General features: G+C 37.6%; 1 protein-coding gene and 1 long non-coding RNA gene across 5 annotated transcripts in view; one reads left to right on the top strand and one right to left on the bottom strand.

Moving 5' to 3' along the window:
• The window catches only part of TMEM232 (transmembrane protein 232), a 210,323-nt gene extending 203,876 nt beyond the window's left edge, over positions 1–6,447 (top strand). For all 4 annotated transcript variants that reach the window (XM_045500592.1, XM_045500600.1, XM_045500584.1 and 1 more), the window contains 2 exons: positions 2,415–2,508; positions 5,806–6,447. In XM_045500592.1, the coding sequence (XP_045356548.1) occupies positions 2,415–2,508; positions 5,806–5,997 (286 nt within the window). In that variant the 3' untranslated portion in view covers positions 5,998–6,447. The remainder of the gene's footprint in view (positions 1–2,414; positions 2,509–5,805) is intronic.
• LOC123609555 lies at positions 6,222–9,225 on the bottom strand. Its single transcript, XR_006717822.1, has 2 exons — positions 9,173–9,225; positions 6,222–6,786 (listed from the first exon to the last, which is right to left on the bottom strand). It is a non-coding gene; the product is annotated as an uncharacterized LOC123609555 (long non-coding RNA).
• Between the last annotated feature and the right edge of the window lie 10,244 nt (positions 9,226–19,469).

Genomic DNA, 19,469 nt, shown 5'->3' with positions numbered 1-19,469 from the left:
TTTCAGCACAGAGCCCGATGCAGGGCTTGAACTCATGAACCACGAGATCATGACCTGAGTTGAAGTCAGACACTTAACTGACTGAGCCACCCAGGCACCCCAACCTTTAAATAATTTAAAAGTTCTGTCTTATTTATCTTTTCACAGAATTTAGCACAATTCTTTGAATATCAGAAATGCCCAAATTTTACTGAACGAATACAGTTAACCCAAGGATCTGCCCCTATATGTCCCCAAATTCCTCAGCATTCTAGGATCATATTTTTCTTTAATATTTTAATAGAATGGCTCAAGCCCCTATTGGACATGTGGTGGGAAGCTCATTGCTCTTCTGCCCCATAATACTTCTGAGTCTTGCAAGTTGGGGGAGGAGTCCATATATGTTCTCTGCTCACCTACCACTTGAGTTGTTTTCCTTTGAACTCCTGCTATCAGTTTCATTCTGTGACTTGTCTCCTGGGATTGCAATCCTCATGCTGTCCTGGGTACTGTTCCACTGACGTAAGAGTGCTATCTGGGAGACGCTTACTGATGGCTTGGACTGTAAAGGGGATTAAAGCATATCCCAGCTTTAATTTATTCATTCAAGAATTCACCAAACATACTAGTATTCATTGAGTGTCTGGTGGCACTGTGCTGGGCACTGGGGAGACCAATAATAAACAAATGAAGTCCTCACATTCATGTTGCCCATACTCTACTCAGGAAAACAAAACTCAGTCAGGCACACAAATGAATGTAAAATTACAATGGAGGTAAGTATGATGAAGGAAAGGCCCCTGATGGACTGAGGGCTATGGTGGTGGGCTTGCACAGAGAGTGGAAGGGTAAGTGTACGTGAGCCAGCCCTGTGGCAGAGAGCAGCAGGGGAGAAAGGCACTGGAGAAACGGTGACAGCACATGGAAACCATAGTAGGGTGGGGCAGGATACACTGCAGCAACTACAAAAAAGTCCATGTGCTAGAAACGTACAGATGTAGGCCAAGAAGAGAAGTGAGTCTGGAAAAAACATGCAAAGCCACTTTGCCAAGTGCAAAGTCTACTTCAGGCTTTCTTGACAATAAATGTGATCTAAATCCTAAAGTTAAGTGGGAGTTCTTAAACAGTTTGAAGTAGGGAATTGACATGATTCCCTTTGTATTTTGAAAAAAGTTCTGGCTACGGTATACAGATGAGACTAAAAAGGGTGAGGCGTGGTGGATGCAGGGATTCGAAAAAGGAAGTGTTGGTCCAGGCGAAAGATGATGGTTCAGACCAAGGAAATGATGGTGGAAATGTAGACAAATGGAAAGATTTCAGAAGCATTTAGTGCCGCATAAAGCAAGAGGACCTAGTGACATGAGGGAAACATAGGATGTCAAATGTACAAAGCTCACTAAAATTTGCTGGATAGACAGAAAATTGCAAAAATTACACTAGACATTGCTGTCTTAAAAAGTGATCAGACTTTTCTGAATATGGAAAATTTTCATGGGCTATGTCTCTCCTTAGCTTCTTGCCTAAGAGCTTTTCCTTAAACCCACTTTCTCTCCTCTAAAACCATATTCTCTACAACCATTTTGTTGCTTTACGTATTTCTGGATTCACAACCAGTTCTTCATAATAATTGTAACATAATGCAACTATTATGTGGACAATTTAAGTCTCCACTAGTTTAGAGCCTAGGTTTGCACTGCCAACACTTCTATTGAACTGTTTGTAAACTGTTTGCCATAGTTTCACCCTTAGTACTACAAAGACCTTGGAGAAGTACTGAAATCACAGCATTTTTTGCTTTTTTTTTTTTTAGTATATCTTAGATCAAATTCTTAGGCTTAGACTTTCACCAGACCTTCCAGGGTCATGGGGTTATGTATGGCTATGGGAACTTTAATCTCCCCATTGGACAAAATTTATTTCATGCTTCCTTAAACCCTTCATTTCCTATCATCTCCTGTGCTACTGACTATACCTCCTAGGAGAAGATAACTTTTTTTTTAAAATTTATTTTGGGGGGGGGGGGGAGAGAGAGAGAGAGAATGCAAACATGAGCTGGGAAGGGGCAGAGAGAGAGGGAAAGAGAGAATCCCAAGCAGGCTCCACACTGTGTGGGGTTTGAACTCATGAACTATGAAATTGTGACCTTAGCCAAAGCCAAAAGTATGAATGAGTACCCAAGCATCCCAAAGATTACCTTTTTATTATTTTCTAGTTCTGATACTATATATCATTCCCTACCTTCTAAAATGTCAGTTTAGGTAACCCAACATTATTTATAGAAACTAAAAGCTATAGATAGTAGTCTACAAAGAATAAGTACTTGATGTTAACAATGTAGAGTCAAAATGCTGTGTAATGAATTATGACTTGAAAATCCATATATTCCTGGAAGGAGAACTATCTATACCTAATATTGTTCTTGTGCTCTTTTGAAGGGAACATCCTTCTTTATCAGAACTTCCCATGTTTTCTTATCCGGATTTCTTCACCAGAGCTGATGAAGAATTGGCAAGAATCATTGACCATCATGTAAGATTGACTTCCTTAAACTAGCAGCAAAACCTTTGTTCTTTAAATGCATTTTGAATTAGAAAGTGCAGTTCTGAGACTAAAACATTAACACATCAAACTTAGAAATGAAGCCATGATTAGGCATTGCCAAACTTAATTATATCTTACTGTGCTGTATATATACTTCAGTGCCTTTATTGGGTTACAGAAAATTTGGCTTTCTGTCACTTGTAAAATACTAGCCTTATCATGCTTCCTGAATTTAGTACTGATTTCTTGTGACAAGGATCTGGTATTGAACACTGAACACTGATTTCTTTTATAATGTGGTTTTAGTAATGGAACAAAAATCTTTTGGCTCAATTTTTGGTGATCATTCTTTACCCCTGAAATATTAGACTTTAATCACTTTGTTCCTGGTATGAGTTAAACAGTGGCAATTCAAGGCCATTCACTTAAGACACCTTAATCCACTCAGCTATATTTAGTTCATGATTTATGAAATAATTTTGTAACTTTTTAAGAGTAGAGTTGGAGTAGAAGAGGAAATACTTATTTTTCTCTTTTTCTCTGAATACAGTATGGACTCAATAGCATATAGAATATGTTTAATTAATTGTATCCTTTTATTCACTAATGAAGTTTCTGCGAAACCAATATATTATCTATACAGAACATTATACAAATTTTGTAATGGTTTATAAATTGCAGCATCTGTATTTCACTATTCACTTCAACTAAATGGTCTAGGATAGATGATAAGGGATAGCAAATAGCCAATGTGTATATACACATATATGTAGTGTAGTTTTAATAACAGAACAAAAACCCTTTGACTGAATTTTCAGTGACAGTTTTTTAGCCTTGAAAGATTGATAAGACTTGAATCATTTTGTAATTAAACACATCTGCCTAGGGCTAGTTCAAGAGACAGAGGACATCCTTTTGAATGATAGAGAGGAGGCCAGGTAGTAGCGCCTAAAAACTTTCATCTTTTTCTCTTTCCAAGGATGTAAGCATTATCTAAGTAATTGCTGCCACGGACCTGTTTATAGTGTATTCGCGCAAGTGTAAAGGAATTCTTTCTCAAAATATGTTTGACAGTTAATAGAACCCAAATTGTTTGATAGGTGGCTAGCCTAATCCAATAGTCTGCAGTATCGATTGGAGAAGGTTATGGAAGTTTCTCCTGGTAGCACATTTCAAAAAATATTCATGTATATGTCATTTCCTTTCAGATAGCTATAGCAGTAGTGCTCTATACTTATATTTGCTTTTACATTAGTTAATGTGATCTTCACAACAAGCCTGTAAAACATTCATAAAAAAGAAGAATGGTAGTTTAAATGCAGTTATTTGCCTAAGGTTTTGAAGATAGTAAATGACTAACGTTTTTTGAGTCTACACACAAAACCAGATTTCCAGACTTCAAATCCACTTTTCTTCTCTGGTTTTCATAGTTGCTTAATTTCTTGGTTTATAATTCCTAACCTTAACAGGGTGGAAAGGTGGAATCTGTGGTATTGACAAGAAACAAAAACCTACAAGTTTAGTTGTCCCATTAAGTCAGTTGAATACTATTAAGTGGCCATATTAAGCAAATAATAAGGCAGATACCTCTAATTATTCAGCATATATTAAGGTGCCATGTACACTGCTGGTATTCTATAGTATGGTGATTAAAATCCTGACTGAGTGGGTTAAATAAAGCAGTAAACAGTGCTTCCATTTCCCATCAACCTCAAACATATCTGCATCCTCCTTCTTGCTGCCACAATCGATGATAACAGTATCAGATAAAGTAAAGACAAGACAATGGTTTATCCAAATTGAATTTGTCATGGTCAAGAGAGACAGAATGGGGAAGAAAAGTTTACTTTTTTTCCTGGGAATACCAGGAAGAAAGATAATAATGTTGTGGTGAATTCCAACCATGCCAAGTTCTAACAAGAGAGTGAGCTAAGAGAAAGGTAGAGCTGCCCCTTGGACATTAGCAATATGATACCCCATTACCACTTTTATACATGCTGTTTGGGAAACCAAAGGGTTCTATTTTGCTGAGAGTTCTTAAGAATTAATCCTCTGTTGATTTTTTACAATGTAAAGATCAAGGTCACGAAGTACATTGAAATCTCTCATATAAGGTAGATTAGTTGCCTTTGTTTATGGATACTGTCATTATTACATCAACTACCACTTTTATGCTATAACATAAATTTGGTAGTTTTGTCAAACAATATTATTATTTAGTTTGTTATATGACAAAAATTATATGTCACAGTTGGGTATCATAGTTATCAAAGTAACATGTGTATTTCCTATGTCTTAAAATTTAACTTGGGGTAAGAAAAATGAGTATTTTATTATGCTTTTTCATTTAATATTTACTCTGAGTGTATTGACATTTAAAAAAATGTACTGCCTTTGGAAAGCTGAGTTTTTTTTTTTAACTCTGTGGTTTAGTCCTGCTTATTAATATCTATATATCTCAAATAATAGTTATAATTCACAGCACTAGTCTATAGTAATTTATAAGTTAATTGGTAGGTGCTTAAGCATAGTCTGATTGTTTGTGAGTATGGACAGACTGAGGGTGACAAAATGAGCAAGGGTAGGAAGTGTCTAGGAATTTCCAACATTTCATGCTAAGGGTCTTTGTGCCCTGAACTTTTTACCTGGAGAGATTACCACCTCTTTCACTATTTCCTTCATTAAAGATAGTAGAAGGGGAAAAGGGTCCTCATGATGATGTCTGGTTGATTTGAGGTCCTTACTTCTAACTACTGATTCCTAGAATTTTGCCTCCAGATGATGCTGTTATTATTGTCATGATTAACATGCTCAATTGAAGTGAATCCTTTAGAAGTCTTTGTATTTGCTGCGGAATCAGCATTTGTCTGCCCATCATTTTTATTTTCTACTTCATATGTAATAGTATTATAATTTTTACCTTTCACATTAATTTGGCTTTTCTTCTTGTTTTGCTTTGGCTTGATTTTTTATTTTCTGATTCCATGCTATCATGTAAATATCCATATTGATGAAAAACTGAAATTCCTTTGTAATATAAAAATGTAAACCTTATTTTCTCTTTTTTCTCTCTTTTTTTTGGGGAGGGGAGGGGAGCAGAATTGTATACTTACTAATAGATGGCTTATATATTTTTCCAGTTATGGTAGGGTTTAAGTTCCTCAAGAATATCTGTGAAAAAAACTGAGAAGATAATTGGATAATAGAATCTGCATTTTAAGAAGCTAAAGTGATGTATTTTTTCATGGAAATTCATATGTAAATGACACTTTCTCTCTGTGACAGTGGCAGGAAGAGCTAAAGATCCGAAGGAAAGAAGATGCAATATGTGAGGCCCAAGAACGTAAAGACAAAGAGTCAGAGGAAAAAAATCACTTCAGAGAAATTATGAAGAGAAGAGAAGAGAAACTACACAAGCAAACCAAACCCTACGAGCTTCCTCCTAGGACTGAAGTAATTTCATTAGAAATAAAATGACCCCCCTCCACCCCCGCCCCAAATTGAAGTCCATAATGCCAGAAATTCATTGCATGAAAGAGACCAAGATAGCTAGATATTAGGAAAAATTTCTTCTAATTAATTGGAAGCCATTTCTTAGGAGTTGTTATCCTGGTGCAGACTCTTTAATAGTTCTATCTTAGTCCTAAATTAGCAGCTCTTAATCACATTCGAGTGAAGTGATTTTCCTAGTTAAACTTTTCCAAGAATACGGCTAGAGCTTTTCCTAATTGACTTTTTTCTTGTGATCATATAGCATATTTAATCAATGATTCTCAGAGTATTGATTTTTCATCGGACAGTTAGATGGAAGTGAATTACAAATTATTAGTCACATTTAAGGATTATTTCTTGAAAACAGAATGAGCACCAACTGATACTCCTATATTACTTATTATACAAATAAAAGAAGTAAGGCACTTGCTTGGATTTGTATTTCATAGTCAATCAACACCACATGAAACTATATGTCAGAAACTTGAATTTGATATACTATAGTAGATATACAAATCTGGAGGGGCCAGATATCTCAGAATGATTTGGTCTATAGCACATACCAAAGGAGACCCCTGATTGACAGTGGTTTTACTTTGCAAAATGAGTTTATGAGGATGGATGTGGATGGTCCTGGAAGGCACAGTAACACTTCCAAGAGGGATTCATCCAGTTAGAAGTCATTTTTTAAAAGGCACTTCACTTCCTCTGAAGCTCTCAATCTATGGGTAAGAGTATTGGGTTGGGATTCCTGTGATGGCTTACATTCCTTTTCTGAAAAATATAGATAATAATCACACCTCAATTTCACACAGCTGACTTGCTGATACTCAAGAGACAGTTAGCTTATCAGGGATATTAAACTCAAATGCCTACCAGCTCCAGAAGGTAACAGAAATCAGTGAAAGGGGCTATGGAATACCTATGCTATATAAAGAAAGTTCCTAGCACTCGGCTACACTCTGCAATGTATGGTCAGTAATACAGGATCATACAGTCTTTCCAGAAGAAGTTCTCAAATAGGATTATTTTTTAAAATAAAAGTTGCTAGGGGTACCTGGGTGGCTCAGTCATTTGAGCATCTGACTTTGGCTCAGGTCATGATCTCACGGTTCGTGGGTTGGAGCCCCGCCTCGGGCTCTGTGTTGACAGCTCAGAGCCTAGAACTTGCTTCAGAATCTTTGTTTCCTTCTCTGTCTGCCCCTCCCCACTTACTCTCTCTCTCTCTCTCTCAAAAATAAACATTAAAAAAAAACTTTAAAAAAATAATAAAATTAAAGTTTAATTTTAAGATGGTGGCAACTAATTTTTTAAAAAAAAAATCATATAATTTGGGGTTAAATTTGACATATGGGCCACAAGTTTGTGACCCATATTATGTGAACTTACAGTGTCAATCTTTGTTTAAGATAACAATAACACATAGTAGAAAAATGGAAGGTGGGAAGGGTGTTTTTATTATGATTCCCTATAGGGCTGTTTCAAATCTATGTTGCTCTTCCCAAACCCTTTGTGTCATCCTTGTCTCCTCTTACATAGAGTAAGTCAGTTCTCAGATATAATACCTCCCAATGCACCTTTCCAAATACCTTCATTAATATGTGCTTTCTCCACATGTGAAAAGAAATCTCTCCTACAGTCTCCTTTCCCTGAATTTCACCCCTTTCAAAATCTTCCTCTATCAACTATTCACTATGCCCCTTGAAGAGCTCCTTATCACTCACTCCTATCCAGGGAGGTCTCAATTTTCTACCATCCTTCCTACCAAACTACTCTCTCCATCAGTCCCTCAGTGATAGCAGCCTTTCTAGACTGTCCTTTTAAGTCATAACTTTTCTGATGATTTGTAAGAGAGGGAACCACTGGGCTGTGAGCTGTGGGGAGGGACTCTGGACATCTCACTGCTACTTTCAAGAATTTCAGCAAATCCTGCTGTTTCAGAACCACTTTCGTAGAAGCCTCCTGCTTCCAATTTCTGTACTGTTCCTTCTCTGGGGCACTGACTGGTCTGCCTTAGGGCTTCCTCACTGTAGACTTAGGGTCATTTACTTATTTTTCTGCCCTGCTTAGTCTGTTCCCAATTGTTCACCTGTTTTCTAACTTCCACGTTTTTCTTAGTATTACCAATGTGTTATCTTCTTTTCTCCTTATGGATTTATGCCTTTAAAAAAAGTAATTCTGGGGTGCCTGGGTGGCTCAGTCAGTTGAGCATCCGACTTTGGCTCAGGTCATGATCTCGCAGTTTGTGAGTTCAAGCCCCACATCAGGCTCTGTGCTGACAGCTCAGAGCCTGGAGCCTGCTTCGGATTCTGTGTCTCCCTCTCTCTCTGCCCCTCCCTCACTCATGCTAAGTATCACTCTGTCGCTCAAAAATGAATAAACATTAAAAATATTTTAAATAAAAGTAATTCTTTTTCTATCACAGTAGTGGAGATTTGTAAGGGAGCAAAGAATATACACACACACGTATAAATATATAGAGAAAGAGATGGTTAATCAGAATGTTTATACCTTTATTCTTAAATTATTCTCTAAAATTCTTTTTTCTTATACTTTAAAATTCATAGAATCTAGGAACACATCTCTCTCTTGGTTTTCCTCATATATCCTTAAATTTTAGCAAAGGCTGTGGTTCATAGATCTGGGTTCACATTCTAGCTATGCCTCCTACTAGCTATGAAACACTGGGTATGTCACTGAACCCAGTGGAGCTTCAGTTTACTCATCTATAAAATGGGTACAGGGGGAGAAGCCAAGATGGCAGAATAGCATGGAAGCTTTTTGTGTGTCTCGCATCCATGAAATACAGCCAGACCAACACTAAACCATCCTGCACACCTAGAAAACTGATTGGAGGATTAACAACAATCTGCACAACCTGAACCACAGAATTCAGCAGGTACGTGGCGCAGAGAGCTGAAGTTGGGGAGCGAGAAGCCGCAATAGGTAGGGAACCGCTTATGCGGGTGGAGAGAGGACAGAGACTGGGGAGGCAGGGGGATATGGAACAAGCACCCCTCCCCAAAAGCAGCTGGAGAGAAAGTAGAAAATTGTAAACAGCCACAAGGACTAAACTAAAAAGGGAGAAAGGGGAGGGTTTAAATTCCATTAAGACTGTAAACAAGGGGAGCACAAAGGCTGCAACTCTGCAGCTCGATACCTGGTGGTGCTCTGGTGGGAAGGGCGAATCCCCAGGAGCAGAGTGGGGTCCGGGAGGTTCTTGGGCCACACGGGGAGAAGCGGTTCCACTGCTGGAAGGACATTTGGTAGAGACTGTTGGAGCCACCTGGTCCCAGCAGACCCCAGAAGGCGGCCACATTTGCTGGTGCTGGAACAAGATCGTTAAAGGTGAAGCCTGGTGCCAGATGTGTGTTGTGATTTTCCATAATCGCTGAGGTGCTGCTGCTACACTGTCTCACAAGCATTTTCTGGGACAGGCCGGCACCTGGCCGCAGTCTCAGGGCACTGGCAACAGGGTCCAGTGAGCATATCTGGGTGCAGCTGATACTTGGCCACTGCTCATTCGGCCATTGCTCAGTGAGACCCTCCCACAGAGGGCGGAGCGGGTCAAGGGCGCAGTCCTTCGGAAGTAAGGGGCCAGGGAAAACAGCCACATCTGAGACAAAACTTGGGAGAGAGGTACTGCCTGGGGCCTGGTCAGGGAGAACGGAAAAGCGGGGAGTGGACAAGAGCTGAAGACGGAGGACCGGTGTGCGACTGCTGATCCAGGAGAACAGTTTGGGTGGCTGGGTGGCGCCATTTTTCAGCGCCCCCACGCATGCACATGCGCGCCAACAAGCACCGCAACAATTCACCCCAGTAGGCCAGCAGCGCCATCTAGGGGAGAGCAGAGCTGTTACACCGAGCCCTGCCCAACTGGGCCAACTTCGCTCTTCAAGAACACAAGTCTCACCACCGGCTTAATTCATGGACTATAAAGAGCTACATAGACTGACTTCTAGGGGAAAAAAGCAATTTCAGTCCTACTTCAATCTGTTAGTAGGTTCATTTATTCAATTTTCTTTTTTATTTTTCATTTTCCTTTTTCTCTTTTACAATTTTTCTTTTTCTTGAATGCAGAAAGAGAAAAAATACATTTTTATTTTCAATTTTTATTAAAAATATCTTTTATTACTATATTTTTTACTTTTGTGTAAATTTCAAATTCTACTTTGCTTTGATCATTTTATTTTAGTCTACTTCAGTGTACTCACATTTTCAAATTTTCAGTTTCCTTTTTTCTTTTTCTTTTTTTCTTTTTCATTTTTCTTTTTCTTGAATGCAGAAAAACTTCATTTTTATTTTCAATTTCTATTAATATTTTTAAATTTTATTACCATATTTTTTGCTTTTACATAAATTTTTTCAAATTCTATTTTACTTCCATCATTTTATTTTAGTCTACTACAATGTATTCACTTTTTAAAATTTTCAAATGATTTCTTTTTAATCTTTTTTCTTTTTTTCTAAATACAGAAAATGAAAAATTCATATTTTTAATTTTTATTAAAAATATTTTTCTTTAATTTTTTTCTACTATATTCTTTACTTTTGTGTATATTTCTTCAAATTCTATTTTACCCCCATCATCTCATTTTAGTCTACTTCAGTGTATTCATTTTTTAAAATTCTCAACCGATTTCCTTCCTCCCCCCCTGCCTTTTTTTTCCTCTAATCTGTCAAACCACTTTCAACACCCAGACCAAAACACAACTAGGATCTAGCATCATCTATTAGGTTTTTTTGTGTGTGTGTTTTTAATTTTTAATTTGAATATTTTTAAGTTTAATTTCTTTAATTTTAATTTTTCTACCTCATTAATTCTTTTTCTCCCTTCAAAATGACAAAACGAAGGAATTCACCCCAAAAGAAAGAGCACGAGGAAACGACAGCCAGGGATTTAACCAACACAGATACAAGCAAGATGTCTGAAACAGAATTTAGAATCACGATAATAAGAATACTAGCTGGAGTTGAAAATAGATTAGAATCCCTTTCTGCAGAGATAAAAGAAGTAAAAAATAGCCTGAATGAAATTAAAAATGCTATAACTGAGCTGCAATCACGGATGGATGCAGCAGCGGCAAGGATGGATGAGGCAGAACAGAGAATCAGCAGTATAGAGGACAGAGAATAACGAAGCAGAAAAAAAAGAGGGAGATTAAGGCAAAAGAGCATGATTTAAGAATTAGAGAAATCAGTGACTCATTAAAAAGGAACAACATCAGAATCATAGGGGTCCCAAAAGAGGAAGAGAGAGAAATAGAAGTAGAAGGGCTATGTGAGCAAATCATAGCAGAAAACTTTCCTAACCTGGGGAAAGACACAGACATCAAAATCCAGGAAGCACAGAAGACCCCCATTAGATTCAACAAAAACTGATCATCAACAAGGCATATCATAGTCAAATTCACACAATATTCAGCCAAGGAAAGAATCATGAAAGCAGCAAGGGAAAAAAAGTCCCTAACCTACAAGGGAAGCCAGATCCACAGAAACTTCTGCAGAAAGGTTTGCAGCAGACCTATCCACAGAAACTTGGCAGGCCAGAAAGGAGTGGCAGGATATATTCAATGTACTGAATCAGAAAAATATGCAGCCAAGAATTCTTTATCCAGCAAGGCTGTCATTCAAAATAGAAGGAGAGATAAAAAGTTGCCCAAACAAAAATTAAAGGAGTTTGTGACCACTAAACCAGCCCTGCAAGAAATATTAAGGGGGACTCTCTGAGGGAAGAAAAGATGAAAATATTTATAAATAAATAAATATATACATACATACATACATACACACAAAAAGCAACAAAAGATTAGAAAGGACCAGAGAACACCACCAGAAACTCCAACTCTACAAGCATCATAATGGCAATAAATTCATATCTTTCAGTACTCTAAACGTCAATGGACTCAATACTCCAATCAAAAGACATAGGGTAACAATGGATAAGAAAACAAGATCCATCTATATGCTGTTTACGAGAGACCCACTTTAGACCTAAAAACACCTTTATATTGAAAATAAGGGGATGGAGAACCATCTATCATGCTAATGGTCAACAAAAGAAAGCCAGAATAGCCATACTTATATCAGACAATCTAGACTTTAAAATAAAGACTGTATCAAGAGATGCAGAAAGGCATTATATCATAATCAAGGGGGTCTATCCACCAAGAAGACCCAACAATTGTAAACATTTATGCGCCAAATATGGCAACACCTAAATATATAAACCAATTAATCACAAACATAAAGAAACTCATCAGTAGTAATACTATAATAGTAGGAGACTTCAACACCCCACTCACAACAATGGACAGAATATATAGTCAAAAAATCAACAAGGAAACAAAGGCTTTGAATGACACACTGGACCAGATGGACTTAACAGATATATTCAGAACATTTCATCCTAAAGCAGCAGAATATACGTTCTTCTCCAGTGCACATGGAACATTTCCAGAATAGACCATATACTGGGACACAAATCAGCCCTAAGAAAGTACAGAAAGATCGAGATGATACCATGCATATTTTCAGACCACAATGCTGTGAAACTTGAGATCAACCACAAGAAAAAATTTGGAAAATATAACAAACACTTGGAGACTAAAGAACATCCTACTAAAGAATGAATGGGTTAACCAAGCAGTTAAACAGGAAATTAAAAAGTATATGGAAGTCAATGAAAATGATAACACCACAACCGAAAACCTCTGGGATGCAGCAAAGGCGGACATAAGAGGAAAGTATACAGCAATCCTGTCCTTTCTAAAGAAGGAAGAAAGATATCAGATACACAACCTACCTTACACCTTCAGGAGCTGGAAAAAGAACAGCAAATAAAACCCAAAACCAGCAGAAGACAGAAAATAATAAAGATTAGAGCAGAAATTAATGCTATCAAAACCAAACAAACCAGTAGAACAGATCAATGAAACCAGAAGCTGGTTCTTTGAAAGAATTAACAAAAATTGATAAACCACTAGCCAGTTTGATCAAGAAGAAAAAGGAAAGGACCCAAATAAATAAAATCAAGAATGAAAGAGGAGAGATCACAACCAACACAACAGAAATTAGAACAATAATAAGAGAATATTATGAGCAATTATATACCAATAAAATGGGTAATCTGGAAGAAATGGACAAATTCCTAGAAACATATACACTACCAAAACTGAAGCAGGAAGAAATGGAAAATTTGAACAGACCCATAACCAGTAAGGAAATTGAATTAGTAATCAAAAATCTGCCAAAAAACTAGAGTCCAGGACCAGATGACTTTCCAGGGGAATTCTACCAAACATTTAAGGAAGAGTTAACACCTATTCTCTTGAAACTGTTCCAAAAACTAGAAATGGAAGGAAAACTTCCAAACTCTTTCTATGAAGCTGGCATTACCTTGATTCCAAAACCAGACAGAGACCCCACTAAAAAGGAGACTAATTTCCCTAATGAACATGGATGCAAAAATCCTCAACAAGATATTAGCCAACCGGATCCAACAAAATATTAAAAAAATTATTCACTGCGACCAAATGGGATTTATACCTGGGATGCAGGGCTGGTTCAATATCTGCAAAACAATTAATGTGATTCATCACATCAATAAAAGAAAGGACAAGAACCATATGATCCTCTCAACAGATGCGGAGAAAGCATTTGACAAAATACAGCATCATTTTTTGATAAAAACCCTCAAGAAAGTAGGGATAGAAGGAGCATACCTCGAGATCATAAAAGCCATATATGAATGACCCAACACTAATACCATCCTCAGTGGGGAAAAAGTGAGAGCTTTCCCCCTAAGGTCAGGAATAAGACAGGGATGTCTGCTCTCACCACTGTTATTCAACATAGTATTGGAAGTCTTAGCCTCTGCAATCAGACAACACAAAGAAATAAAAGCATCCAAAACAGCCAGGAGGAGGTCAAACTTTCACTCTTCCTTCACAGATGACATGATACTCTATATGGAAAACCCAAAAGATTCCACCAAAAACTGCAAGAATTGATTCATGAATTCAGCAAAGTTGCAGGATATGAAATCAATGCACAGAAATCAGTTGCATTCCTATACACCAACAATGAAGTGACAGAAAGAGAAATCAAGAAGTTGATCCCATTTATAGTTGCACAAAAAACCATAAAATACCTAGGAATAAATCTAACCAAAGAGGTGACAAATCTATACACTGAAAACTATAGAAAGCTTATGAAAGAAATTGAATAAGACACACACACAAAAAAAAAAAAAAAACAACAAACCGGAAAAAGATTCCATGCTCCTGGATAGGAAGAACAAATATTGTTAAAATGTTGATAATACACAAAGCAATCTACATATTGAATGCAATCCCTATCAAAGTTAACATCAGTATTCTTTACAGAGCTAGAGCAAATAATCCTAAAATTTGTATGGAACCAGAAAAGACCCCGAAGAGCCAAAGCAATCTTGAAAAAGAAAACCAAAGCAGGAGGCATCACAATCCCAGACTTCAAGCCATACTACAAAGCTGTAATCATCAAGACAGTATGGGACTGGCACAAGAACAGACACTCAGATCAATGGAACAGAATAGAGAACCCAGAAATGGACCCACAAACGTATGGCCAACTAATCTTTGACAAAGGAGGAAAGAATATCAGATGGAATAAAGACAGTCTCTTCAGCAAGTGGTGCTGGGAAAACTGGACAGCAACAGGCAGAAGAATGAACCTGGACCATTTTCTTACACCATCCACAAAAATAAACTCAAAATGGATGAAAGACCTCAATGTAAGAAAGGAAGCCATCAAAATCCTTGAGGAGAACGCTGGCAAAAACCTCTTTGATCTTGCCTGCAGCAACTTCTTACTCAACACATCTCCGGAGGCAAGGAAAACAAAAGCAAAAATGAACTACTGGGACCTCGTCAAAATAAAAACTTTTGCACAGAGAAGGAAACAATCAGCAAAACTAAAAGGCAACCGACAGAATGGGAGAAGATATTTGCAAATGACATATCATATAAAGGGTTAGTATCCAAAATCTATAAAGAACTTATCAAACTCAACACCCAAAAAACAAATAATCCAGTGAAGAAATGGGCAAAAGACATGAACAGACACTTCTCCAAGGAAGACATCCAGATGGCCAACCGACACATGAAAAATGCTCAACATCACTCATCATCAGGGAAATACAAATCAAAACCACAATGAGATGCCACCTCACACCTGTCAGAATGGCTAACATTAACAACTCAGGCAACAACAGATGTTGGTGAGGATATGGAGAAAGAGGATCTCTTTTGCATTGTTGGTGGGAATGCAAGCTGGTGCAGCCACTCTGGAAAACAGTATGGAGGTTCCTCAAAAAACTAAAACTAGAACCACCCTACGACCCAGCAATTGCACTACTAGGCATTTATCCACAGGATACAGTTGTGCTGATTTGAAGGGACACATGCACCCCTATGTTTATAGCAGCACTATCAACAATAGCCAAAGTATGGAAAGAGCCCAAATGTCCATCGATGGATGAATGGATAAAGAAAATGTGGTGTGCAATATATATATATATTACTCGGCAATCAAAAAGAATGAAATCTTGCCCTTTGCAACTAAGTGGATGGAACTGGCAGGTATTATGCTAAGTGAAATTAGTCAGAGAAAGACAAAAATCATATGACTTCAGTCGTCTGAAGACTTTAAGAGACAAAACAGATGAACATAAGGGAAGGGAAACAAAAATAATGTAAAAACAGGGAGGGGGACAAAACAGAACAGACTCATAAATATGGAGAACAAACTGAGAGTTGCTGGAGGGGTTGTGGGAAGGGGAATGGGCTAAATGTGTAAGGGGCACTAAGGAATGTACTCATGAAATCACTGTTTCACTATATGCTAACTAATTTGGATGTACATTTTAAAAAACAAAAAATATCTTCCAAAAAAAATAAAAAAATAAAAAAATGGATACAATTTATGTAATGAGCGGCATCAGTCAGAATCTAATCAAGAAAACAGAAATGTTTGGTATTTTAAGAGACAATTTAACATTAGGAATTGTTTTATTAAGTGTTTAAATTATTTTTTAATGTTTGTTTATTTATTTATTTATTTAGAGAGGTGTGTGTGAATGAGAGCATGCACGAGCGGGGGAAGGTGCAGAGAGAGAGAGGGAGAGAGGGAGAGAGAGAATCCTAAGCAGGCTCTGTGCTGTCAGCATAGAGCCCAATGTTGGGCTCAAACTCACAAACTGTGAGATCATGATCTGAGCTGAAATCAAGAGTTGGGTGTTTAACCGACTGAGCCACCCAGATGCCCCAGTGAAAGGAATTGTTTTAACAGTGTTAGAGAACTGAGAACATGGAAATGAACCAGAAATAATACTTACAAGAAACTACTACCACCTCTAGGACCAGGGCATGAAAAAGAAGTGGGCTGGATTATTAAATCTAGAAGCATGGAAGAGGAACTGCACACAGTGGGACTCAGCCCTCTGACAGGAAGGTGCTGCCCTGCTGCTACTGGGGCTCTGACAGGGCACAATAAGGTGATCTTGGGGGCACAGAGAAAAAAGGAGACAAGAACACATTGTCTTTTGCTGAAACCATGTTGCCAAGAAGAGCAAGAAAATGGAAAGAACCTATTTCTTCCTTTGCCATCTTGGAGCTCTTTCTCCAGTGCTCCTGTCCCCAGCATCACAAAGCAGACAGGGGGTGGGTTTAGGACTGAAAGATACAAATTAATCCAATTTTTTTTTTTCTTCTGCATTTTTGGCCCTCTTTTCTACAAGCTCTTCCAGGACCAAAAGAAAAAAAAAAAAAAAAAAAAAAAAGCTTGGACGAGAGCGTCACCTTTTAAGTTAATGGAAATGTAAAAAAAAAATTACTCTAATTTATCTTTATAACTAACCCTTAATTGTTCCAGTAAGTACTTAACCTAACACAAACTTAACTGGATCTCTTTGTAATTTGCTCTTCATATTAATTTTGCCTCAAAGTGTACAAAATGTTCTCTGAGTTCCAGGGTGTGTTGGGCACCAGGTGGATTGTCGCAGCAACTCCTGTTGTGTTCAGCTGATGGTTTCTGAGCCCTAGTTACTTATTTTCCCAGTCTTCTCAAGTTTGCGGGAGGAAGAAGAATGAGAAACATATTCCATGTCTACTTACCCTCCTCAGCTCTTACTCATCTTTAAATGCCTCTCCAGCATGGAAGTGCTAACTTCTCTCAGGTCTAAATTCCTTTCCACCTAAAACATATTTCCATGCTACTTTTACTCTAGGTTTACTTTTATTTTGAAAAAATAAACCCAGGTCTTCCTATGTTCATTTATTATGAATTCTCTATAGATTTCTTTTAGCAACTACCAAAGCAGTTTCTTTCTCACATAAATTACCTAATAAACCCTTTACCCTTATGAGAATGAAATATTTATAGGACTTTTAGCCAGGTTTACTTGGGTATTGTAAATTAAAAACATATATTAGGGGACAAAAGAGAGAAAAGATGAATAGTAAATAAATTCTGAGTAGCAGAAACATGAAAATAAGCATTTCTGCTAGTGCAGTTTAGTAAAGGTAAATCAAAAGACTCACCAAGGTTTGTGGGCATGCCAAAGAAAATGCCCAAAATAAATATCTTTCCTCTGAAATCACTGAGTGGGTGTTTAGGAGCATGAAAAGGTAGTACACAAAACGACTCGACTCACAGCAACAATTTTAGAAACTATCGTAATGTTTAGCAATTATTCAAGTAATTTATTCTGCTCTTACCAGTAAAAGTCATGTCTGGGACATATGGCTGTAACTGTCTACTAGTTGATTTTAAGTGACCTTTCTCACTGGTTTTGGATTTTTTATATCAATAAATCCAAAGAAAGTTACAGCTTATAACTAGTAAATACAGTTCCTTCTTTCCATATACCACCATACCCATCTCGCTATGTCCAGGGTTCAATAGCACGGTTTACAGAAGTGGCACTTTCAGCATTTTAAGTTGGGCTTTCTGAGCATTTCAGCTACTTAGCATCTTTAGTCTCTACCCTCAAGGTGACAATAGCAGTCCCCCTGCACCCCTGTCAGTCCTGACTACCAAAAGGACCCCGGGGAACAAAATTGCTCCTGGTTTGGGACGACAGGTCTATAGTTCCACTGACCTTGACTTCCAAATTCCTAAGTTAACTTCTTGGTGATTGCTTTCAGGCTGCTTTCAAATTTTGTCAACTGCTTATACATGAAGATCTCACTTTTGGTCAGCTAGTGACTCCCAGTTAAAATCACCACAGGTCCCATGAAGCCACTTCATGCCTCCTCATGTCTCCATTTGCTGAAGTGGGAACATGAATGTGATTTTATATTGTGATTTTGGTTTTATATGTGATTACTGGTGATATGTATCACCTTTCCTGTGGCCGAAACACAAATGAAGACAGGAAGTCACGAGAAGCTGCTCTGCCAATGCCTGTATAGAAAAGGCATGTCTAGTAATAAATTCAGCCCACCCTGTGCTTCACAGCCTTAGGCCACTGAAAGTATTTGTAAGGCTCCGTGTGCTAATTCTAACTATTTTCTCTGATATGCAGGATATGTTTGGGAATTTAGAGCAAAACTCATTTTAAATTATCATCTTCTATAACATAAATTCACATATTTATATAGTTCTGCAAATTTTGTTGATGATCTTGTTACTTTTGAGCTACATGCATTTTTCATAGTGACATAGATTTCAAGGATAATTTGGCTGTAATGTTATTCAAGCTCACTTTTTCCTCCGATCATTCTAGCTAAGGGACCTATTTACATAATACCTAGTGCCTTGTTATTTTTTTACTCCTGCTTCATTGGAAAGCTGAAAGTAAACAAAAAGAAATGCATTTCCAAAGCAGTTTTTAGTTGGAAGATCTTTGTGGTATCCAACTTTCTAGTGAAATTCCCCCAGCTGGCTCTATACTGGAAAAGGCAGGTTCTCTTTTATGAATTAATGAACATGGTAGAGGTTAAGCATTTTAGAATCACCAGTACAACATTTTTATATATAATCAGACTACTGGAAGTCCAGTGATGCCATGACTATTTACTCTCAAGTTTCCTTTTAAGGACATTCATGGGGCACCTGGGTGGCTCAGTTGCTTAAGCCTCTGATTTCAGCTCAGGTCATGATCTTATCGTTCGTGATTTCGAGCCCCGTGTCAGGCTCTGTGCTGACAGCTCAGAGCCTGGAGTCTGCTTTGGATTCTGTCTCTCCCTCTCTCTCTGTCCCTCCCCCGTTCACACTCTGTTTCTCTCTCTCTCTCAAAAGTAAATAAACATTAAAAAAATTTAAGGACATTCATAGTTTGGTTTCATTGGAAAACTGAGTTTGACTAAATGCAAAATTCTCAGGAAGACTGAAAATAGGTAGCTTCCCAATAGACCGAGGCAACCAAAAGCCAAAGAGAAATATAATGCTGAGAAATAGTATTTTATTTAAAC

Source organism: Leopardus geoffroyi, chromosome A1, assembly GCF_018350155.1.
Source record: "Leopardus geoffroyi isolate Oge1 chromosome A1, O.geoffroyi_Oge1_pat1.0, whole genome shotgun sequence".
In the NCBI taxonomy this organism is placed as follows: Eukaryota; Metazoa; Chordata; class Mammalia; order Carnivora; family Felidae; genus Leopardus; species Leopardus geoffroyi.
This window is presented reverse-complemented; position numbering and strand designations above follow the sequence as displayed.